This window comes from Manacus candei, unplaced genomic scaffold, assembly GCF_025592945.1.
Source record: "Manacus candei isolate 608988 ecotype Guabito, Panama unplaced genomic scaffold, ASM2559294v1 h1tg000042l, whole genome shotgun sequence".
NCBI lineage: Eukaryota > Metazoa > Chordata > Aves > Passeriformes > Pipridae > Manacus > Manacus candei.
In genome coordinates, this window is record NW_026138090.1 from 4,088,715 (window position 1) to 4,113,897 (window position 25,183).

At 48.5% G+C, this 25,183-nt stretch overlaps 1 protein-coding gene across 7 annotated transcripts in view; it reads right to left on the reverse strand.

Moving 5' to 3' along the window:
* Positions 1-2,618: 2,618 nt before the first annotated feature.
* FRMD4A (FERM domain containing 4A) overlaps positions 2,619-25,183 on the reverse strand; it is a 365,081-nt gene continuing 342,516 nt past the window's right edge. For 5 of the 7 annotated variants that reach the window (XM_051795149.1, XM_051795148.1, XM_051795150.1 and 2 more), the window contains 9 exons: positions 24,532-24,665; positions 21,108-21,230; positions 17,763-17,991; positions 16,537-16,593; positions 15,833-16,070; positions 15,243-15,407; positions 12,612-13,471; positions 10,136-10,232; positions 2,619-6,452 (listed from right to left, as the gene is read on the reverse strand). In XM_051795149.1, the coding sequence (XP_051651109.1) occupies positions 6,350-6,452; positions 10,136-10,232; positions 12,612-13,471; positions 15,243-15,407; positions 15,833-16,070; positions 16,537-16,593; positions 17,763-17,991; positions 21,108-21,230; positions 24,532-24,665 (2,006 nt within the window). In that variant the 3' untranslated portion in view covers positions 2,619-6,349. Of the gene's footprint in view, positions 6,453-8,314; positions 8,387-10,135; positions 10,233-12,611; positions 13,472-15,242; positions 15,408-15,832; positions 16,071-16,536; positions 16,594-17,762; positions 17,992-21,107; positions 21,231-24,531; positions 24,666-25,183 lie in introns of all 7 variants that reach the window. The other 2 variants (XM_051795152.1, XM_051795154.1) reach the window with 2 other exon arrangements.

Sequence of the window (25,183 nt, forward strand, 5' to 3'; positions counted from 1 at the left end):
TCGGGGAGGGGCCTTTGGGGTATAGGTGGGGGCTTGTGGGGGGAAGCTGGGCAGATGTCAAGAGCATGGAAGGGTTTCATTAACAGTGGTGTCTGGTGATTTTTTTTTTTGCAGTTCTCTGCACAGATATTCTTTGGAGGCTTTATTACAACAGGAAACGTGTAATGTCGCAACCTTATCCCTCTCCCCACCCAGACGGTTTCCTGAGCTGTTTCTAAATCTTCATCTTGACCTTAGTTTTGAACTCTGTAAATAATTGAGGGACAATATTGTCCCTTGTTCAGAAGAGCTGTAATTTCCCTGGAAACTGCAGCGAATGAGTAGCCAGGGGATGGTTTAAGGAGCATTCTGTCGTCTGCTTCAGGGGGAAGTGGATTCCTTGGGGCATCTGTAATAGTACTACATAAATTTTTTTTTTTCCCCTCCTGCTTTAGAGCCAATTATTGAGCAGAGTTTTAATGGTACCCTGAGCGCCGGTTAGAGTGTGGATGCGCCTCCTGGAGGGATGTCAGTTTGGGGTTGGAATGTTTCAGTCTGATCAGGGTTTAAAGAATGTAATTCAAGCAATGTGCCTCCTTGCTGGCTTACAGTCCCTGAAATACAGCCGCCTCGCTCGAATGAATCCCATGACGGAAGAACTTTATCCCCCTGCAATTCGTGGAATGGTGCTGCTTGGGGAGCCGAGGGACCGAGGAGCACTTTCTCACGGCAGATCCGTGTAAGAGTTTCCAGCTGTCCCGCACGTGAGAGCCAGCCCTGGTCCTGTGGGATCGTGAGCTGGGGGGACACTGTTACAGCAGCTGCATTTCATCACCGGTTGGAGGCTCTTTGCAGCCGGATGGCCCCAAATGGCAGCTACCAGACCGTGATCAAATAGTTAATAATGCCTCTCAGCCAAAATAATCCCAAACCCACCCAAGTCTGGTTTAGGGACGAGTGGGTGTGGTGCAGCTGTCACATTGCTCATCGGTTTTTGTGGGGAGGGTATGTTTCAGTTTAGCAATTCGAACTTTTCCCTATGGGCTTCTCCAGATGTTTATTTCTGATAATTCCTGCATTAGGCGGAAATAATTCCACTGAATCCGAAGACTTGTAGCCTTGGGATGAATTCATGCATTCGCCATAGCAGTGTCTGGAGTGGTTTTGGGACTTCAGTGGCCCCAGTCATTTGTTGCAGTCCCCGACCCCTCCCCAACCCTGGTGGTGGAAGGGGCTGTGTGAGGTGAACTCTCAAGGTATGTGGTTTGAGATAATACCTGATAACGGTATTATTGTGCCTGATGCTACTTAGATGTCTTTGACTCCCTATTTGCTGTTTGTCTGTTACTGCTGGAAAGGCTCTTCAGGCAGGCATATGTGGGATCAGTTTATTTTGATGGAGGAACTGGGTTTTGCTCCTGCTGGCTGCCATAGAATCACTACCATAAATCCAGTCTTGCCCGAAGAATAAACCTGGTTGGGATGTAAAAGGCTTTACTTCTCAGGGGGGAAGGGACTGCTCCAACTTCTGGACCCAGGGGATGAGGACACAAGGTAGTGCCTTCCAAGAGGGCTGGCACAAGGGTGGCAGTGCTGGTGTCAGATCTGGAGCAGGCTGTCCCAAAAGCTGCTCCTGAGGCAATGTGGAGCTGGAGGAGGTGCCTGCAGCACTATGGAGCCACTGGCAATAAATCTGAGTTAAGGTCCTAGAGTTCCAGGGGTGTTTGAAACCTTGATCATGGCTGCTTTGTCCCATCCCAAACCCTTCTGGGGATTTGCTGCCTGTGAAGGTCCCTCATGCAGCAATGCCAGGTGATGGCTGGAGGGGCTGCCTGTCTCTGGGCTGATGCCACTGGTGGCTCCCTGTAGGGTGTGTGGGGGATCAGGTGGGAAGAGGCTCCGTGGACAGTGGGAATAAAAGGAAAGAGCAGGAAGCAACTGCCCTGGGAAGTGTGGATGGGTCCCATGTGAGTGTGTGGCTGTCTGTGGTTTGGGATGGGGGTGGGTGGCTGCAGGGGTCACTGCGGCCCACAGAGGGGAAAACTGGTATTAAGTGACATCCCTAACCCTGTGCAGGGGTCACTGCTGCCGGCAAAGCCCCGCCCTGAGCTAGAGCAGCCTCTGCTGGGGGGGGTGGTCCCTCAGGAATTCAAGGAGCAGGCAGTTCCTTGGAGCACTGGGGAACGTGCTGGTGCTCAAGCCAGTCCCACAGCTGTTGGCAGTGCTGCAAATGGCCTTGCAGCAATTTGGCATTCAATTCATACGAGTGAGTGTTAATTTTAGTAATCTCAAGTTATGTGTGTTGGAAGTAAGGATTATACCCATGACTGTTTCCCGTGGAAAGTCCATCACACCGTTTCTTCTCCCGAGACCTGTGCTCGGGAGAACACACAGCAGAGCAAGCACAGATCTGCTGAGCACAAGCACTGAATCCCAAAGGATCTCTAAAGGACAGGATTTTCTGGGGGGATGCCCAATGTTTTCTGCAGTCAGGCCCCCTGACAGCCAAGGAGCGGGTCCCTCATGGACACCCTGGCCAGCTGTGTGCACATCTGGAGCCAGCATCTCACAGTGGTGGCAGTGAAGAGCAGGTAAGAGCTGCCTGTGTGCTGTGCCCTCCCGAAGAGACCACGGCAAGGTTTCATTTTGAAAATGCTTTAATAAGGAAGTGTTGACAACACCGTTTTGCAAAATGTAAAGGTAACTATACAAATTCTTAATACAAAAAGAATAAATTAAAAGCAGATCTTTTTTAATTCTGCGACTTTTTCTACAACATACATATTTTTTTTTCCTTGATTACAGTTGAACAGAATCCAGTAAAATCATTTTCCATGCTCTAAAGTTCAATTTCAGGAGAGACCTAATTTTTTTTTTCCTTCTTTTTTTTTTTCCTTTTTTTTTTTTAAACTAGAGAGTCCATTTTACACAACCTGTAATAAAACTATTGACATTAATATATATGTAAAACTTTACATCTAGTTAACTAAGCAGTAACTGGTCATCTGATAGCACCTGAATGGGGATTGGCTATGCCTGAAACTAAAACTAATACAGAGTGAAAAACAAATTGGACTGTTTCAACATTTTCAACACTCGACTGCATATAATACCATTTAAAAATAAACCCTGCCTCCAGCACAGCCCAGTGCATGGACTGTCCACTGGCTCCTGCCCACACAGAGGGAGCGTCAGACAACGGAGACGAAGAACGCGGTTGTGGCTTTATGGCAGATGGAGCCTTGAAAAATAAAAAAAGTAAAGGAGGGGTTAAGTTGGTAGTCAAGTGCTTGTCTATAATAGCTATGTATATACCCCTCCGTGTTATACTTAAATATGTTAATCTCATATGATTAACATTTTATGTACATTTGTGTTTAATTGAATTGAGCTAAACAGTAAAACCTGTTTTACTTAATCTGTCTTTACTACCAGACTGGCTGCTCACGTGTGCCTTGATTGCAAACCAGAAAAGCAGAACACAAAGCAAAACTCAATCCGTTTCTAGAAAGCTTTTTCTCCACTCCAGCCTGTTTGCAATTCAGGCTAAACATTTTTTTTTCTTCCTCCCCCCAATTTCAGGGCTGCCACCTTTTAACCTTTGCTGCAAAACTGCAGAGCTGGTCTTGAAGGAATTAATGTTTCTTCCTGTAGTGCCCAGAGGCCTCATAGTGCCGCTGTTGTTGAATTCTTTTTAATTAAAAGAAGGTACACATTAAAAAAAAAACCAACCCAAACCACTTACCAGGGAAATTAAAAAGAAAACAGACAGTTGCTCAGAGCCCCTAAAAATCCTTGGGCTAAATTACTTGCTGCTGCTTAATTTGGTCCTTATTTAATCCTTTCACTTTAGCTTCCAAATCTTATCAGCAAATGTCATTAATCAGTACTATCTCTTATCCAGCTAAAAATCCAATTAGGAGCTTGAAATAATTCCCATGTTAAAGACCCCAAAGCACAAAGAGATGGTGAAAACAGCATTTTGCATGTCCAGATAAAGGGTGCAATCTCATCCCTGGCTGTTGTTCCAGAATTGGACACAAGGCTTCAATTACTGTCACAGGGTGTCACACTCCCAGGGTGATGCTTCAAGGAGACCCAGAAGCACAAGGTTTGTGTGGCCACCTTTGAAAACCCCTGGCCAGTGTTTCTTGCTTTTTTTTCATAGGAGTAATTCATTTATGCTTCATGTATGAACATGAAAGGGTCTCCTTACCATATAATGGTTTGGGTTGGAAGGGACATTAAAGCTCATCTCGTTCCAACCCCCTGCCATGGGCAGGGACACCTTCCACTAGACCAGGTTGCTCAGAGCCCCATCCAGCTTGGGCTTTTGCCTCATCCAATCCTAACTCTGCCTTGGATTTCCCTGGACAAATAAACAGCCTTTCAGCCTGTCATTGTCTCATCTCTGCAAGGCCACCCCCCTGCCTCACCAGCCATGCGAGGCAGCAGCGCAGGGAACTGAAGCCAACATTTCTGGTGTGAGTTGCAGAAAGGTATTAATATTTAGAAACCCCATTGTTTTTCAAAGCCTAATTATGTAGAACCCTTCTCTTTTAAAGCCTGGAATGCAGTTTTCCAGCAATTTTAATACCAAAAGGTGTGGCAGCCCCCCAAGTCGCTGTGTTTAATTTGAAACGTTTCGCCCTACTTTGTCTGGTAGATGCTGTTGTTATTCTTGGAACACACACACACACACACACTCTCAACACACACATACACACTCGCACGTTTTTTTTTTTTTCCTTTTTCCTTAAAACTAAAGCTAACTTCAGTTTCTGCTTTTCACAAAGTAACCCCCTCCAGCCGTTTCTTTTAATGCCTTTCCCATAGGAAATCATCGTTTGCACGCACAAACGGGGGAAGGCCGTGCGCCTCCCCCCATCGAGTGGCAATAAAAACAGCATAGCACCGCAGTGAAGACTAGACGTGCCAGCTTCAACATCCACCTAGATTGTGCACTTGTTCATTACAAAAGTGTCTTTGAGGCCTTTTAAAGTTCCATGGCTTGACATGTATAAAGCATTGCTCAAAAGTATGTGTAAACTTGCGGCTCCTTCCATGACGCGCTCGTGCGACTCCTTTTGGTATCAGCAGGCAGCTCTCGCTCGTGTCCAACGCCTCCCTCAGTCGCTTCTCTCCCTTGTGGTCTCGCAGTGGGAAGATTTGCCTGTCTGCTGGTTGTCCAACCCCACTCCGCCGCAGAGCCTTCCTGTTTCCCGACAGACCGGTTCTCCCACACAGCAGCACACGGGTGACGAGCCCTTTGCTACACGGGTGCTAACGAGGGGAAGATGAGTGGAACCGATATGTTGACGCAGCTCTACCATGTCGATTCGACTGCGATGTGCTTTCCCTTTGACTTCACCTTGACGCTTCGTGCAGAAATCGATTTGAATTTATCGGCTGTATCTGTTTGCAGAAAGGCGTTTTTGTTGTTTTTTTTTTTTTTTTTTTTTTTTGGCAATTTTTACCTTTTATCAAAAAAACCGTCGCAACCCCCAACCTCTCTGTGCGTTGGTGGGCACCCTGTGCCAGCCACAGAGATGCTGTGAGTGCAGTACTCGCCTCTGCTTTAGGTAATGCCTTTGTAAACCTTGTTTGTCCAGTTTAACAGTAGCTTTTAGACAGCGATGCTGTGATACCAGCCCAGACCTCTGGTGTGTCTGCAGCGCAGGGGGTTGTTTTACTCGCGTATAGGTGGGCTCCAAGCGAAGAAGGAAATGCCATTTTACAGGAGGTGGCCGCGTCTGCCACCGAGTTAAAAGGAGGGAGATGTTCTTGTAGCTGAAACTTGCGAGCAAACTTGTCCTGCAAGCGGTGGTGTGGTGATTTTTGGCAGTGCTGATCTGATTGTGACACTGACACATCTCTGCAGTGATGGGATGTTGCTGTTTCTTCAGAACAGATGCACTTTCAGGACTATGGTATCCTCTTCTCAGCCTCTGTCCCATCCCCGCCCCCTTAAAACTAATTCTGTTGGCTTCAGCTCGCAGGTCATGGAACTCTTACTGCTGTTACGTGCCGTGGAACACTAAGATTTGATGTAAGCCTTGAAAGGCTTCCATTGTTTCAAAGGAAAACCAATTTTTAAACTGCCAACTGGCTGTTCAGGTGTCTGCTCCTCTCCGCCCACTGTGGTGGGAGGGACGGGCACCTGCCTGGTCGTGGGATGTGCTGCGCTCCGTCGCTGCCGCGGTGGATGTCTCAGGGCCAGTGTTCCATAGATGTCGCCTTGAATTGCATCGTGAGAAAAGTGCTTAGACTTGAAGCTGGTGCTGGGTGACAGTGCATCTGGGTAAGGCAAATGAGAGGCAGTGAGGTGATCTCAGAATGGCATTGATGTGATTAACTTGAGGTCAGGGGTTCACACTAGAGTCCCAGGCTTGGCTTTTTCCTGCCCATACCACTGGACATCTGCTAATTCTGGATAGAGGGGAGAATCCAGGAAACAGCTATCATTGTAGTTCCTGCAGGAGAAATGAAACTTTGTTAGGACAGTGAGGCCTCTTGAGAAGTTCAACCATGAGCATTAAACATTGTATTGTGGGTGGAGAGGAATGCAGGATATTCAGACCCCACTGCACTCTGCAGGTATTCCCAAGCTGATATTTGGGGTGGGCTCAGCGTGCAGGACTCTGCTTTGACCCAGTTTGATCTTGCCCAGCGGTCCCGTTTGCCCCAGCAACCTCCTTGTTGTGAGGAGGCAGGAGAAAGCTGAGCTCTGACAGCTTCTCCACAGCCAGGGTGCCCTGACATTTGGATGCAGGAATGGCAACAGGCAGAGCTGCTGTGCTTCCAGCCTGAGGGCTCTGCCTGAGGGCTCTGCCTGAGGGCTCTGCCTTGCTGTCCTGCCCTGTAGTAAGCTGGAGTAAGGAGGTTTTTGGTAGGATGCTCGCCAGGGAGCAAGTTCTAAGTGCAGCTCTCTCAGCCATGTACTGTATTATCCAGTGGGAATGTGGGAGGAGGAGGGTGCTTGGTGATGCTTTCCTGCAGCACTTCTGCTCTGGGCAGAGGCTTGTGCATCACCTGGCAATCCCAGAGTTATGTGGCTTTCCAAGGGTGAACCAGGAAACAACTAGTGAGAGCATGCCAGGTCTGATGTGGAAAGGATTGTGTTGTGTTGTAGACAGCCTAGCCCTCAACTCGAGGCTCCTGACAAGCTACTGCTTCTTCTGCTGCCTTTACTGAGCACATGAGACAGTTCACGAGAATTTTCTTTGCTATTTATGTTAAGAGCTCTGATCAGGATCAGCTCCTGGCTTAGGCTGTGGAGCTACTTGCCAGAGGAAAACACTGAGGTCAAAATCTGGATCTTTTGAAAAGTGACTGCTCTATCTGCACAGAAATAGCCAGAATTGATGTCTCTCCCTCACACTTTGATTTGAACCGACTTCTAAGCTAGAGATTGTTTTGAGGCCAAAAGTGGGAGATGTGTTTTCTTTTTGTGTACTCTGGGATTCTCACTCCTTCCTCTGCTCCCTCCCCACCTCACAGGACTGTTCTCATCTGATTCAGTTCCTGCTTCCTCTGCCCTGTTTTCCACCTGGTTTCCCTGGAATTGGTCTGAGGGGAACCTGAGCAAGGGCATCACCATTTGCATATTAAAAAGCCTTTTGTTTCCCAGCACTGTGCTGGAGTGGGGAGGTTTATATCTCTAGAAAGTTGGGCTTGAAATACTTGACAGATGTCAGCTGTGAATGGTTGTAGATTCAAATGAGAGTGTCAGACAGAGATGGCAGTTTAATTAAAATAGAAATACTCTGAGGGTTTTTTTGTTCCCTCCACCGTTCCCCCCTCCTGTCTTCCCACAGGAACGGGGCCAGGGTTGCTCCTTGTTCCAGGAAACCTTGCTGCTTAGAGCCTCAGCTTCCCAGTTCTGCAGTAAGGAGGGAGGAGGGAGCGCTGGGAGCTCAGGCCAGGTCCTCCGAGGCTCCCACCTACCCCAGCTCGTCTCCCTGCCACACTCCTCCCAGACTGTCCCCACAGCACTTTGCCCACCCTGCTCTGAATTGTCCCCAGCCACAGATTTGTCACCCCCCACTGCTCTCTGTGCCTGTGCAGCCCCTGCAGGAGCACAGAGCAGGCTGGCCCCAAGTCCCTTTCACAGGGGAAAGTGCCACAGCAGCAGAATTGCTGAAAAGGCACAGAGAGCGGCTTCGAGATGCTTCCAAGTTGTTCTTCCAAGAGCTGAAGGAAGACTTGTTGGCAAACAAATGGGCACAGAATTAAAGGGCTGCTCTGGTGGGACAGTGGGACACCGGTTATTCCCACTGTGCTCACGGACTGTTAAGGCAGAAGGAGGAAAGAACAAAACGTTCCCTTACTATACCTCTATTCATCAGTACTTTGGTGGGTTGGAGACTGAGACTCATCCATAGTGGGTGAGTTGTCTGTTGCTTCTCTGAGCAAAGGAGAGCAAAAAAAGGAGGAAAGAGGAGAGAGGAAATGTTAAAGAAAAGAAATGACACAGACATTGTTAAGAGCTTATTAATCTAGTGGGGAAACAAGTTGATGACTCATCTTTAGAAATAGTTAGTGACACAAAAACATGTTGAGGATAACTGTCAATCTGCTGAGTTGTGCTAGGTGGGCACAGCTGGCCCTGCAGTGGGGGAGTCTGTGCTGTACATCTAATGGCAGACTGTGCCTGCTTCTCTGTAGTTATACACATGCCATGCGTGCTATGCTCAGCCATGAAATAAGTGCTGATTTGTCTCCAGTTCTTTTTGCACTGGTTGTTGGTAGAGGGCCTAAACTATAAATCCAGATAACTTCACTTTCACCAGCTGAGAATTTGGCTTGATGCAATTTTGCTGTGAGAGACGGGGTGCAGGATTTATCTTGAATGGAAAGATAAGAAAAGCTGGGATTATCCAAACAGATGTCTCAGCTGGCTGCTCACCCGTTTTACTTCTGATCATCATGGAGATGTTTAGAAGAATTAGGACTGGGATGGAGACTAAGATCTGAGTCTAGACTCAAACCCTTAGTTGTGGAAATTTCAATGTATGGTAAAGGTAGGTGCCATTTTGCCTATCTTGCTATCCCTTGACTTTTTGTGAAATGGGACCAGGAACACTTTCCTGTTCTCAAGCTGAAAGCACATGCAAAGACCATGTGCGGCTGGATGTCAAATGTGTGAATTTAAAATCCAAGTAGGCCTAAGGGGTTGTGGTTATGGTTCTCCTCACCTCCAATTTAAAGTGCAGTCATAAGCGGTGCTGGAGTAAAACCAGAGGTCAAGCCTGGTCATAGGTGACCAGGTTATTAAAGAGCACGAGATTTTCCAGTGGCTGCACAGTGAAATATTTGCAAAGTTACCAGTCCCAATTCATGACTCGGGTGATTAGATCCTTTTTCCTATTCAAGGGATTAGGGTATTTTGAGGACTGTAGTCTCAGTTCCAGCTGATCTCACCAAAATCTCATCCCGCAATCTGGGATGTGCTGAGTTAGTCGGGATCAGGAAATGACCTTTATTTCATGTGGCAGGACAGAATTACAGGCATTGCTAGAGAATACCCCTGGGAGCTTGCAAATGGCTGTTTGTTTACTCCTGGAACTCCCTGCCTTGCAAAGAGGTGCTAAAGAACCCAATTACTATATTTACATGAGTAATGGCTACCTCTGTGTAATGACTCACACTTTGGTGAAGCATTTCAGGTTAGTGGTAGCTGAAAAAAGACACACTTAACAGTCATGAAGGCCCATTGCTGGGGAAAACTGAGCAGGAAAACCTGGTTGCTGCACACACAGGCACGGCAGGCACTGAACCTTGCCTTTACAACAAGGTCTTGGTGTAGACAGCCAGTGTGATGGCTGCTAAAAAAGAAATATCAGCTATTTCAACATATGACAATTGGAGGAAGGAGACTGTCCAAGCAGGAGGAACCTGCAAGGCTTCTTTCCCTGTGGATCCAGCACTGCTCGGAGCGGTGCTGCTGGGTGTGGATGGCACAGCCACGTCTCGTTCAGCCCAAAACAGAGCTCCACCACCAAGAGAGCATGGATGGGAGACTGGAAATGCTCTGTGCAGGTGCAGGCTATGGAAAATATTCCCCATATCTGTGCTCTCTCTGTGCTTGTGTGTGGGGAGGTTTTTCCCACCGGCACTGAGGTGGATTCTCTAACCTGATCCCACAGACACTCACCCAGTCTGCCACGTGAGAATGTGGTGGGGACTGCCCGGTGGCGTGGCTGCAAGTTCACTCGACGGCGTGGAACTCCTCTGGCTGTGAGGTAAGGCAGCTGGAAAACAACCAAGGGTGGAGAAAAACAACCAGTGAGGAGAGGGCACAAGGGTCAGGGTGGTTCAGAAGAATCATCTGGTCAGACCAGCAGAAACATGTCTGGCTGTGAGTAAACACAGCCTAGGACAGACCTCACCCTGTTCCTGGGTGACTGTGCCCGAACGTGGCACAGGAGCACCAGCCTACTGCTGACACTGCTGCGTGTCACGGGCTGGATCTGGCCCCAGCTCTGCAGGAATGCTGCATTTCAGCCTGGCCTCCAGCTCAATACAGCCACCCTGACTCTCCTGAGCCAGTCTGGGAGACACCACATTTCTCGCAGCATGGAAGCTTGGATTTCCTGATGCCTGGACTCCATGGGTCCTGAACTGGACAAGCTCAGCCTGTCGGGCTCAGCCTCCTGCTTCCAGGGATGGTGGGAGATGCTGGTGTCCCTAAGAGCCAGGGCTGGCAGTGGCTAGAGTCTGGACAAGTACACAGCTTCATGTGCAAAGGAGGAAGGCAGTTCTGAAGATTTCAAAAGGCTACAACCACCTTTCACCATGCATTTGTAAAAGGTGAAGTTCGGCTTTGCTGACAGTCCACTGTGGGACCACAGAAAGGCTTATCTTACTCCAATGAAAACAGAAGCAAGCTGAACTAAAAATGGGCAGCAGTTCTTGAGGGAGTTTCCCTGGTGAGGATCCAGCTTGTAAATCCACCTGACTACTCCTTCCTCCTTCTCAAGTCCACACAGTGTTGACCCTCTGAAGTTAACACATGCCTAGAAGTCTGATCCTCTTTGAAGGACAGTGTGCAGTCCAGTAGAACTATCAGCTAGGGCTGATCAGTTGAAATTATGGAGATTTCTACCTGGCATCCCCTTCTGTGCTGTTAAATTCTTTAGTTGCTGCCAAATGACACTGGAAGTGAAAAACAAATTTTAATCTGCTCCTTGGAGCTGACAGCCCCTAAGGTCAGTGTTCTCCCAGAGCTGTGACTGAGAATGGACTCTATCCACAAAACCAATCTATGCTGCCAGCTGGTCAGGACAAGCTGTGATTACTGAGCACACTTCCCCCTGTGCTGCCCAGATATCACATTTAGATTTAAAGACCCAGATGGGTGGGGGAATGGACTGACTAACAGTGATTTTCACATTCTTTCACCCCAATCCCACATTTTCCTGAACTGGTAAGGTTTCCAAAGCCCACCAAGGCAAAGCTTTCCAGTGTTCAAGCATTTTCTGTTGCTGCGTGGAACAGAAATGCCCATTAACCAAAGGGAAGAAGACAGATTTTCATAGGGAGACAAAGGATGGTTCCAGCAGCTGCTCAGTTATGTCTTGGGCCACACCTCGTCCTCCTGTGAGCGTTGGCACCACACATAAATCAGCCTCTTCTCAGGAAGCTGTCAGTGGCCCATGAGGAGCCTGTGTCCAACCAGCTCTGGAGCTGGCAGAGAGTACAGGGCCCCACTGGTGCCAGTGTGGTGGTCACCATGGACCAGGAGACATGTTGGGATGTCTGAGAGCCAAGAGCCAGCATGGGTGGACACTGGTCGGCCCAGGGAGGCCATGAGGGCCAGTGGCAAGCCAAGGCTGAGGTGTGTGGCTCAGGTTTTGAGCAGTCCTTGATCTGTCCACACTGGTTTGTCCAGTGGTGACTGATAGCCAGTAAATATTTAACCTTGGACTGTTTCACAGCACACTGTGGCCTTCTAAGTGTAATGAATTTGACTGTTTTCTTACCATTAATATTAACAGCACAGAGGAGTGCAAAGGTCTGTACATGACACAGAGGCATAATACTGCACAAACTTCATCACTCTGATTTTCAGGATATTATTAGCAGAGCTATTGGAACTGCATGGGAAAACCAAGTCTCAGCAGTGCACAGATGTCATCACTCAAACATTTTTGTGGGGGGTGAAGGGGTTGGGATGCCCCCAGTTAACCTTTCTCATGCTTTTTTCTCACTGAAGACACACATTCTCCTAGTCTGTGCTGAACCCCTCCTTGCTTCATCGTTCCCCTTGCTGTGATTACGAAGAGTGATGCTCCTCATGGTTTCATCACCTTCAGCCCCTAGTGCCCTCACCCAAAACCCCAAACTCTGAGGAAAGATCTGGCAATAACCAGGCTTCAGTCCCTCCCTGTCTTTTGAGCCTATCATTGCAAAGGGATGATTTCCACAGAAAAACATTCCCACTCAATGAGTGTCTTGGACAAGGCTTACCCCCTAGTGTTATACCTCCAGGCTTGGTGAGCAGCACGTGAAGGCCAGATAACATGCTGTGGTCTGGCACTGCTCTCCAGCTGGGGTGTAATGCCTGGCACGAATCCGGGCTGCAGGAGGCCCCCATCCCTCCCACCCCTTCTCCCGGGCCGGACTCTCACCTGATGTTGCTTTACACATCTGAGGCATTCTCGTGACCCGGCTGTGCGCCACAAAGGTGCTTTGTGAAGATGTGCTGTACTGGGAGCTGCTGTCCGAGGAGGTGGAGCTCGTGTGCGAGAGGCGGCTGTGCTCCTTGTGGGAGGCCGTGGACCGCTGGTACCAGAGCCGCAGCTCGTCCGACACCGCAGTCCTACCCGAGCCTTTCTCGTGGCCCTCCCTGCCCAGAGATGGAGTCCTTATGATTTGGGAGCGGGAGGGGGTGAGCCTGACCGAGTCCACTTCATCTCCGTGCCAGTTCTCCTTAAACATCCCCCCCGCCGTGTAGGAGTTGGAGGTTTTGAATTGTGCTTTCACGCTGTAATGCCCCTCCTGGTCATTCTCCAGGCTCCGCACCACCACGGGCGTGGAGCTGCCCTCGATGTACAGGGGGTATTCTTTGATCCTGTACTGGGAGGAGGGCTGGCTCTGGCTGTGCAGGTAGACACGGTGGTGTCCCGTCCCGTTCCTCGCAGCCAGGTTGGGCATGCTCCCTGAATTGGAAGAGACCAGGTTGCCTGCTGATTTGTGCCTTTGCCTCTGCCGTTCTCTGGCTTTCGACGGGGAATCCTCTGCCAGGGTGGAGTAGTTGGGGTTCATCTGAGCGGGGTAGTAGTGCTCAGAGCTGGAATGGCTGGTGCAGGAAGAGCAGTCGTCCATGGGGTCAGAGCCGTTACTGCTACGAGTCCTTGGGGTGTAGAAATCGGGGCTCCCTGTCTCATTTTCTGAGCCGAGGAGCTTTCCTTGTGACTCCAAACTGGAGCTCCGGTGCCTAAAGTGCTGAGCTAAGCTGTGCAGTCTGGTTGGGCTGATGTCTACTGACCTGCAGGTACCAGGAAAAAAAAACAGGCTGGTAAGTCAACAGAACACAGCACTGCCCATCCCTGCCTGCACACACAGGCAAAGGAATCTGGGGCAGTGAAAACCTGGATCCCTCCAGGACTGCGTAGGGCTGCTGTCTGCAATGCAATCTGCTTCCCTGCTGCAGGGTTTGGGGTAATTAGGTCCTATTCTTGTTCCTCTCCAGTTCCTTGGTGTGACATTCAGTCTGCAGCACCATGAGGGACATAAACCCTTACTCAGCCCCATTCCTCTGTGGCTTGCCACCCTCGGAAAGGGCCAGTCTGAGGGGTGAAACCTGGGGACCTCAAGCCCTGGCTTTGCTGGTGCAGCTGCATGGCAGAGCTGTTTGGATCAGCACTGTCCCTGTGCTACCAGGTTCCCCTTGTGTCACCTCTGCAAATCCCAACACCTCAGGCCCCAAAGGTGGTGAGATTTCCTTGCAAGTGGCCCACGAATACCCTGTACAGGTACAATCCACTTGGTGGGAGACAGACAGACAGACAGACTGCCCATACTTAGCCTAGAATGCCGTTTAAAAAATCACCTCTTGTCAAGCAGCTCGGTTTTACTGGGGCCCAGCCACAGGCACATGTAGGACTGTCAGAGGGTGACAGCCCTCCAGGCAACCACCCCAAATCACAGTTCACAAGGCTTGATTCATGGCCGAGTCTGGGTGGTCTCTATTCAACCCGACTGTTAGAAGAGCTTCACCCATCCGTTCAAGGAACAGGAACACATCCCCATGACAGATGGTCAAGGCCAGGGCATGCAGCTCATGAATGAGCCACAGACTGAGCAATGGTTGTTTCAGACACCCAAATGGCCCCTACCTGATCAAGGTCACTTCTCAAGCCCTGTGCCAGGCTCATTTCTCACACAGCTTAGCTCCAGTACTTAACAGACTTTGCACTCTTGAAAGGTACTCTCAGCCAATAACTTGTAACAAACTTAACCCGGGGTCTTAATGCCTTGTACTGTCTCTGCCTGAGGCTGATGTATTGGCACAACTCTTGATTTATGCTGAGCTAAATGAGGATGGTACTTCCCCTTAGGGCAGGACACCAGCTAGCACACAGCTCTGGCTCAGCTCTGCTCCCTGCAGTGTCCACGGAGTTTGCCACAAAAGCAAAAGAGCAATGAAGCTGAACAGTTTGTAGAAATCCTGCTGAAAATTGGAATCAAATTGGGCCACACACATCAAATCACTTCCCTTACACACTTCAGCTTTTTCCTCTATCAACCCCTGGCTAATCCACTGCCACCTGGATCCCCAGGTGGATTGCTTTATACGGCCTCTCACTCTCCACATGATATCACACACATGCAAACATTTTATCCGTGAGACAAAATTAACACTACCCAACATTTTGCATCAGATAGGAAACAACATGTTCTCTCCAGCTGGATCCATGGAAGAATTTACTGCAGAATTCAGCAGTAGCAGCACCACATGTGTTTTAAAAGTGACTTGGGGTTTGTAGAGCCTATAAACAGGCCCTGAGATGAAAGGTCCCAGCAGAACAAAAGCTTGATCACTTTGAGGGAGGGATGAGGGGCAGGATCATGTTCATCTGAAGGGATTTCGGGATCTCAGTTCAGGAGAGATTCCCTACTGGCAACAGTTCTTACGTGAACAGGACTGTTTTGTGTCCTGTCCTGAACTGGGAATTAATTGATACCCTGGGGAAAGGATAAAGCAAGGAATATTTATTTCAGGGTATACAAGAGAGACTGGAGCCAGGAAGACTTACCGTGTGGAGTGGACGTAGTGCGGACTGCGTACCCGTAGATCCGGCGTTGACGGCATGCTGGACTGGGAATTCCAGTGGGGAAGGCTCCGGATGGGGCTGTTCTGCAGAGAGCTGCTCCCTCCTGCCTCGGCACAGCTCCCAGTGCTGGGGAACCGCTTGTGACTGCTGCAGAGGAAACATCCACTTCAGCTCCCGTCAGGAATTGGGGGAAGTGACTCCCATGCATCTTTCCAGATCTCAGGCATGTGCCTGGGATCTTGTGGGTGTGAGTGGGAGTTGGGTCAGCTGCTGCTCTGAGCTGCATCCCAGAGCCTGTGCTTCTACAGCAGCCAGAGGTCAAGGCCAAGACCTGTCAAAGACCTCAGATGATCCACTATCCTTCCCATTTAAACGTTTTGTAGAATAGCACTGAGATACCACACAGCAATCGTGTGGCTGCAGCCTGTCTTTATGACCTGCATATCGGCCAAAACACATAAAGTCTCACCTACTGGTAAGGGACCTATTTGTAAATTTTGAAAGGGCTCACACCCGTCCCTCCTGAGAGCAGAGAATGCCTCCGTGATGGAGCTTCGAGGTATCTGGCTCACCTGGAATGGCTGTGCGAGGAGCGTTTCTTGACCTTCTCATAGGGCTCATCCAAGGATGACTCACTCCACATCTTGGGTTTGATGGGGGACTTGTCATAGTCGTTGCGGTGATAATGCATCTGGCGGAGCCCTTCCAGCGACTGCGGAGGAGGAGGCCGGTTGTGCAACGGCGGCCGGGGAGGGAGTCCTTTGTGTGGGGACTGGAGAGGGGAGATTGTGCTGGTGACCTGAGAATCCTCTGTGAAGAGAAGAAGGGAGAGAGGTGATGGCTGTGTGACACTTCCAATGGAAGTACAACCTCGAGAGACACCATCACATTTCCAGAGCCTGTTTCCTTTCCCTGCTTCTCCTGCTTGTGTTCAGGAGCAAGCTGAAGACCTGACTTTCAGAAATGCACTGGCTGACGTTCCCATTTTGGGAGAGAACGGCCAGCAAGAGTGTGTGATGCATTAAAGCAATTGAAACCTTAAAGGAAAATAAGGGGGCATTCTGGGACTGTCCTTTGAGATAATTCAGTAACCACAGCAATACTCACTGCTCCAGGTCGGATGTCTGACTACAAGGTGGAGTCAGGGGAAACCAAGCGATTTTGCTACTGGGATGTGTGAGTGGATTATTATACAGAACAGTTATTCCATTTTGAGTATCAATCAGGACTTCACACCTCCCTCCCTGCTCTCGACAACATACAGCAGCCAACATACCATCCTCGAGAACAAGGGCATCTGAGAGGGAGCTGTCTTCACTGGCAATGTTTCCTTCTGAAAGGAAGAAAATATAAAGCTGCTCAGATGGTCCCAAGAATCGCAGTGACTGCGTGCTGAACTGCACCATGATCTTTGTCCACCGAGTCTTAGCCTTAAGCAGTCACCCACATCTTCCTCCTCACAGAATTCCTATAAACAACTGACTCAGCCCAATCTCAGTCTGGGAGGCAGAGCTGCAGCCAGGACTCTCAGTAGCAGGCTGCCTTTCAAGGAGCTGCTAACCCTTTTCAATTAATGGGGATTAAGACTGAGTCACAACAGAGAGCTAAGATCCCCAGAGGATGCAAAATGGCATGGTGCCATTATGAGATTTAAATCTCGGGCCTTAAGGACTCTGGGTTTGATATCCACCTTCTTAAAATGATTATCCTGTTGCTAACTAAAGGCTCACACTAAGTACCAGTTCTGTGGAACTCAGGGAAAGGCTTTCTGAGCATCCTCTGCAGCAGCATGAGAAGCTCTCAGGTCCTTGGTGTGAAGAGGTTTGAGCTGCCTCCCCCATCCCATGTCCTCATGGCTCTCTGTTATCCCTGACTGCGGTGCAATTTGGTACCCAGGTCACAAATACAGCAGCTCTAATCTCAGTTCCTGCCACAAAGGCACAGAGAAAAGCTTTGCAAGTTAAAGGGAAAGGGCAAAATCCACAAGGGAGAAAGAACCACAGCAGAAAGTTAATGGATTTCATGAAAAACCAATCAACAACCTAGTAAACCATAAAGTGCCCTGAGAGTTACATTGTAAAAGAAAAAAAGAAAAAGAAAAAGAAAAGAAGTATTTGAACACAGCAGTGACACTGCTCCCACTTTGATTTCACAGATGCCTTTCAGCTAGAGAGCTCACCCCAATCTGCTAACATTAATTACATTTGTGCAGAACCGCTCCAGAGGAGATGTTAACAGAGCGATTTTATAGGTGAACAAAGGAGCCACATTCTGCTCTCCTGACACGTTTGTCACCCACGGTGCGACCCTGCTCCTTGTGCCATGACCCAGCACATCCCTAACGCATGGCACATACCCCAGCACCCCTCTGACAGCACCCCTGGAACCCTCCAGACAGGAGAGGGAGCAGGAGGGAGGGGAAATCTGTGCCTCAGGGCAAGAATTTTGCTCCCCGTGCTCTGCAGACCCCCCGTGATGCCGTGGGTGCCAAGTCCCACTTACCATCTATGATCAGAGAGGCCCTCTGGGTTGGCTTCTTTCCTGATTTGATGCGATACTCGTTGATGGCATTCTCGATCTCCTGCAGCTTCTTCAGTGCATTCAGATAGGATGTCTTCCTCTGCTTCTTCAGCTTCTTGCTGACGTTTGGGTCGCTCGCCAGGCGCCGGGCAGCCTCCGTGATCTGGGACTGAATGGCAAATTCCCTTTCCAGTCGCTCCAGTTCTGCCTCCTGGGAGAAAGGCAAGTGGATTCTGGTTACCACCAAACTCTTCCAGCCCATCTATGGGGAAGCTCTCCTGAACCTGACCAGTGGCCTCCAATCAAGGCTCTCCATCAGCAAAGCATACACAACCATGCTGCTCCTCTCATCTCAGGGCCTCCCTGAGCACAACGTCACCTGCTCACATGAGTGCCTGGAAGCACAGCTGGGGGAAGGGATGACCCATTCAAAGAGGACATGTGTGCTCCAGCCCTAAAGCCTGCTGTGCTGTTTGGCTTTTCATGCAGTTCAATATGGCCAAGTTCAACTGTGCTCTCCTGCTGACACATTCATGTGTTTACACCCATCTGTGGGTAACACCGGCCTTCCACCTGCTCCTTCCCCCTATCTCCTATCTCCATATTTGAGTCCTGTTTGATATCAGTGCTGCATATTGATCCCAAGCTACAGCTTTAAACTTCTTGACAGGTTTGCTTGGCACTCACCAAACACTTTGGGGTAGAAAGGGCAAAGATGGGCTAACTCATCCCCAGTATATGGCTGTCAAAATCCAGAGGTGAGTAGGAGCTGATGTAATTATGGGCTGCTGCAGCTGATTGCACCAGAAAATTGTCTCCTCACGTTACAAGCCAGGAGCCAGAGCCAGCAGTGTGTAACAGCAAGCTCTCTGTATGCCAAAAAGAACCAGTGCCTTCAAAGTTAGTCCTTGCAGGGTCTCAGATGAGTTTTTAAATGCAAATAGGTGTACCCTGGAAGCTACCTACAACTTTTGGTTATCCTCCAAAGTCAAGGGACTTAGGCCAATTTATGCCAATGCATAAGCTGATATTGAGCTTCCCAGTCTGCACTGGGACTCCAAGCTGTGAGTTTCAAAGGTACCTGCTAATCTGAAATGGATCTGGCTCCCTTCCCCAGCTGGATGGAGTAAGTCTGCTAGAAAGGGGAACACAGTACATTGCAAATTAGGGAAAAAAATGACAATCTTTTTTGCTTTTAATGAACGGTGGGACAGCCTCATATTCATGGAGCTCCCCATTACGCAAATTCAAATCCTCTCTTTGTTTAGCAGCAGCATGTGCTGTATGAGCTGATGCTGTGGGATTTATTCAGATTGAAGACATTCTCTGAAGTTTTTATTCCGGGCTTCTGGCTTAAAAAAAAAAAATCCCTTTGCTATCAGTAATGAGTCAGCATTGCCTTAAAACTATAATTATCATTTCCCTCACTTCACTGAAGACTGAACCCACCCCCTGTCTTTTTAACAGATCCCTTTTTGCTTTGAAGAGTTTATAAGGTCTATCAGTGCCAGACTTATTAAAAGTGAACTTAACACCATGAAGTTTTAAGGCCTGAAACCTGATTCATCATCTTCTGGTAAAATCCTTCCCACAGTCAGGAATTACAGGCCAGGTAAAGGTGATTACCAAGAAAAACAACAGGACCCTTCCCTGCAAGTCTTGCACTGACAAAGGTCTTGCTGAAGGTACGGTGAGTTTGATGTGAGCTGTCATTTCAGACCTTCACAGATTCAGTTCTAAATCATTCAGTATATCATAGGAAAAATATATTAATTATCCTCATGGCCATAATTGTCTATTTTCTTCCAGTGAGGCCCCTATAAATAAAGCCTTAGGAAATGAGAGTTATCATCTGGCTTCAGATGGAAGTGCCTTGCTTCAGGTCCTTGTCACAGTTGGTAATTTCAGTCCTGGATTTACGTGGCTGAGGGAATATTTCATCTTTTGCTTTAAATTGATTTTCCAGTGTTTGCACTTGCTGAAAAACACATGAAAATCATCACTGGCCTCTCTAAATGCTCTCAAACTGGCAGCCAAACACAGTTCAACATCATTCTTCGAGAACAGAAATTTATGGTTTTCAACATAGTCCTAAAGTTTGACAGATGAGAAAGGAGATAGAGAAGAGCTGAGTCAGCATGTTTGGATTGCTGGTGCCAAAAGGCAGAGTGCCTGCAATGGGGAGGAGCTGCTTTACCTTCCTGCTCTCACCACCTAACCCTGCCACTGGAGTAAGGAGATTCCTCACCCGCTGGCCCCAAAAGCTGCCTTCCAGCAATAAGACCTGGGGAAGCTGGAGATCAGGTTATAACTGAGCAGCCAACAGACTGCAGGGGTTTTAGGAGTAATTCAGCTAAGCCATGCCTCCCTTTGAAAAGCTTAATTAAATGTGCTAGTTCATGAATATTTGACTTCGCTGGAATTCCTCTCCCAGGCTCCATTGAGGACAAACCTAAAGAGCTCCAGCTGTTTATTTTTTCAGCAGAAGGAAAACGCCAACAAAACGACAAACAGTTAATTCCCTGGCTGAGCCGAGCCTTAAACCACACAGTCACACCAGCTTCAGTCCCTCCTCCTACGAAAATAAAAAGGAAACTCAAGACTGGGATACACACAAGTGCCTTGCAAATGCGTCTCCGCAGACAATGGCTGTTCTGTGAATCCGGTCCCGCCTTACAGCTGCTGCAGGCCTGTTTTCACAGCCACGGTTCAGGGCACTGACCCAGCACACTGTGGGAGCAAGGGAAGGGAACAAACACTCCCTGGCAAACTTAGAAAACTGTAACTCCAGCTCCCCATAGGTAGGGATGAAGGCTCTTTTGTTTAAGGACTGGGGAGCAAAACGCTTTTATCTTGCTATGGCAGGGCTAAGATGGATAATGGTGATGCTTTTCTCCCTGGTTAGCAATCCTGAATTTGGATTGCTACTGAAGTGGAAAGCAAGTGGCTGTTTGCAATAACACAGGCAAAAGCAGGGCTCATATGGCTCAGGGAGGCTCCTGGTGTGCTCCCTGCTCACACAAATCACTGCACTTGGTCATCAGAGCACCTGGACTGCTATGGTCCAGTTGGTCACCCAGGCTATTTCTGTTACCTCTAGCAAAGGCAGGGTGAACCTCGAGGGTTTCACCTTTATTCTGAGTCTGAAAGAAAGCCATCAACTCTCTTGCTGCTTCCCCATTCTGATGAATATAAAATAAAAGGCCAATTACAGTAATTTATAGCAAAAATGACCATAGGTACTGATGGCTCTTGTGTGATGCACAGTGGACATCTTAGAGACCTAATGTAGGGACATGGGTCTGCAAGGGAAGGGCACAGCCTCACCTCTCCTTTAGGCAGGATTTTCTGCTCATCCAGTTTAAAGGCAGTTCCTATTCTTCTCCTCACAATAGGTGGCTCCTCCCCAGGATCCAGGGGGTATTCTCGTGGCAGCTTTCCTGTGAGCTCCTGTAAGCAGAAAATGCTGTTAGTGCTCTGGGAAATCCTGCAGCAGAGCAATGCACAACACTGCTCTTGTATGACCCTAAAATGACAGGCATTCATTAACAATATATCCAGTTCAGCCAGCTGATAACCACACAGGAGAGTGCCCAGCCCTGCAAACTCAGAACCTGCCACTGAGGGTGGGAACCTTTTCTTTAACCTGTGCATGAATACAGACCTTCGTGGCCTGCCCTGGGCAGGTCTGTAAGTGGTGCCCATCCCTGGGGCGTCAGGGCCTGAGGCTGAGCTGGCTGCAGCACACAAAGCCTTCATCTCTGCTGCAGGGTAAGCAGGAACCAAAAGCTCCTATCTGCTGAGCTACTTCTGAGGGAGTGAGCAGATCAGAGAGCCTTCCTGCAGGATGCAGGTCTGCTGAGTCAGAAAGCCACACTGGTAACAGCTGTGCAGGTTATGACCTGCACAGAAAAACATTCCCACCTGATTCATGATGTGTCTGAGAGGAATGCAGTGAAAACGGCTACTAAAAGCAGTGCCTGGTACCTCATTACCTGTCTGATAACACTTCATGTATCAGAGCCCCTTCCAAACCCCAGTGATGTCAAGGGCAGCTTTGGAGCAATTATTAGCTGATGCTCTGTCAGACTGATGGGGTTTTTTGCAAAAACTTGTTCAAAATCTGAAGCAAACCCCACAGAACTGAGGAATATCTGGAACACAGGAAGCAGCGACTGACACTACTGATATAAATGCTGTAGGTTTTTTCTCCTGGACTACACAATACAGCCACACAGATCCGAACTGAAGGCATTCAAATGGCTACAGAAATAGGCAGGAGCCTGACTACCAGCACAGCCCGACTCCTCGTACTCAAAAGTCTCCCCATGGAGGACAAAAGGCTTTTGTGTTCCTTAGCATCAGCCTTGAGAGGATCCAGCTGGCAGAGTAACCTAAATCATCTGAATCCCAAAGAACAGCAGCTGACCTCAATGTGCATGTGGGTGCACAGCCCCAGTCCTTGCCTGCCCTGGCCTTTCCCCGGCTCCCTAATGGGGTTTTTCTTTCTACTCTTTTCAGGTCATCAGGAAACAAGGACCTGGCCTTTTCAAAAATTCCCTTTAAGCAATTCCCAGCAAAATGGGTTTGCAGCACTGCTCTGTGTCGATGTGCTCAGCCTCGTATTGCAGGAGGCACTGCTGCAATGTCTCAGAATCCCATTCTGCATCACCCCTCCAGCCCTGCGGGGTTACTTCAGCTTTTCTTTCAAAATGTGTTCCTTCTACTGAGGTTTGGCTCTAAGCACTGTACCAAGTCACATATTCCTGTATTCTATCCCGAGGGTAACAGAGATACTTTCTTTGTAACTCCTAAGGTAATATGAAGGAGGGCAGCGGTGAAAGAGTTAATATCTTCTGTAGAATGCCCAAGATCAGAGCAGGACAAAATTAATGTGGGCTACCACGCTGCCTCCATAAGCTAAAAAGTATTCACAGGCATGGTTGTGAAATGTAATCTAAATTAATAAGTAACTGGAGTAGGGATGGCCCGAAGTAACCTGATGCCAGTGTTATGAATGGCTCTGGCCATGCTTATTTGATTATGCCCCTACTTTTAACCCTTTTTTATCTCCTGGTTTGCTGCCTTCTCCCTCTGTTTTGGCCATTCCCATGCCAAAGCAGAAAGGATGAAGGGCAGCCTGAGAGGAAATACTTTCAACTACTGGCTGCTGATGGATGAGCTGTAGGATTGCAAGACGGGGTCAGATTCCAAGTGTCCATAAACTACCTACGGAAAGCATGAACACTTTCTACCAGCTCTTAAGGTGCTGACAGATGGGCTCTGGCCAGCCTTGCTGCAGCACATTAAGGAGATATTGCTCCTTATCCCCAGCTCCATGCCTCAGTGGGGCTTTTGCCTGCATCCCAGTTGCCTGTGGAATGTCTGAGGCTGCACTGAAGACAGGACCGGGGTTAAAGGGAAGGTACTGGGCTGTGAGCTCCTGCAACTGTGGCTTAGGCACATCTTCCCCTGCATGTGGTGCTGCTGCAAGGATTAGTCACTGGCTGTCAGGGAGTGTTAGCTTAGGGTAGTAAATTCCTCAGGGAGAAGTAGAGCCCTCCAGACCCTGACCGTCAGCTCCTGAAGAGCTGTGACTGCTTCCTGCAGATGATCTCAGCTCAGTGGACTTACAGACTGGATCTGGTCCTGCAACCTTTATCAGCACAAGTTGTTTGCTGAGGTCAACCAGGGCTTTCCAGATGGGAAAGGATTGCTCATGTGGAGTAAAGGGTGTGAACTGGGGTAGCAGAGACTTCCTCTGACATTCTTGGTTGAGAGGTATTTTCCACAACTTACTCTTTTTGGCATTAAAACTATAGACTAATTGAAACAAAGTGCAGTGGGAGCTGAATCAGTGACCTTTTTTCCCCATTTTTGTCAAAGGCGAGATACACATAAAATATTAAGCAAGAACCGAAAGATCTGCGTGCCACTGTCTGCAGCCAGCTTCCTGTTGTGTTACACATCACGATTTGTTGTTAAATTCAGATACTCAGCCCTGGTAAACATAGGAAGATTGCTGAATGACCCAAGAGTACTCTGCTGCTAATCTACACACACAGCTGCAGCAGGGTTGTGATTTCCCTAAACATTAAATGGATCTCTGAATGGCCTCCTGTGTACTCCAAAAATGAACTGGCAAGTGAGTCGGAAGGTTATGAGTTCCTGAGATGTCCCACATGTCCTGGGATGACTACAGTGGTTCCTCTGCAAGGTCTGCCACCGCACTGCCAGAGCCTATTGGATAAAGGGAATCTACAGGGAGCAGATGAGACCCTGTGTGCTGTATGAAGGACTGTGCTTGGAGAAGCAAAGCACGTAAAGTCAGGCCTGCTCCAAAAAGAAGGTGTGTCAGCCTGGGTTGGTTTTTTTATTCACAAATGGAGTCAAAAGCATTTGAGAAGTGATGACCAGTACATAATACGTCCTTCCTAACCTGCCATTTAGGTAGCAGCATATTCCCACCAAAGTCAATAAGAAGCCTGGCTGAACAATTTCAAACAGCAGACATGGATACTGAGCACCCTCCTAGCCCCAGGCCAACTGGGTACCCAGCTGACGTGGGGTCCCCTTCTCTGAGGGGGAAAATGTCCCGGACATTGCAATCTGGAGTTGAAACAACTGGACTTCCCTGAGGTGACTGTGGAAGGCATCTCTTCTCCTGACCCCACGCCACCTCCAAACAAGGAGCATGCTATAACAATGCAAACAACAAAGTGTTACAGGTTATAAAATGTCCATTGCTTACCGCTTCACGCAGGCACAGTTTCTTCAGCTCTTCCAAGCGTTGGCGCAGTGTCTCTTCCAAAGCTTCTTGCCTGGATTTCAGTGCAGCCAGCATGTCTTTCTTGGCAGACTGAGAACTGTCTGACTCTTGGGAACCTGTCAATAAACAATGATTTCACTAGGCCAGCTGACAACAGAATACACATCTGGAGCGCTTGTAATTTTACCAAAGCCTGGATGCAGTCCTTCCAAAAAGAAATTGGACTACGACATGAAGCAGGTGTTCCCCAGTCATGATTGTTTACAGCAAATCCTTAATGTTTAAGTGAACAGTCAGAGATTGGACAGTGGAGCACATTAAGACATCTGCAATCATTATCCGGAAAAATAAAAGCATCAAAATTATTCATCTAAAGATCCTAGAACAAAAACACGTACAATTCCCATGAAAGTTCCCAATGGCAAGTAACAGTACAGTTTACAAAGCCCTGGAGATGCATTTTTGGGAAATTAAGCCTAAGAGAAGCCATTTGACAATACAGCCTACTTCTTAAGAACTGCAATTATCCTAGTAGCAAACATGTAATTCAATCCACTTATGGGGCCTGTTCTATGAAAAACTGTAATGGAACAAAATTACCTAGCAAGATTCCTGTAAAACAAACTGAAACAAC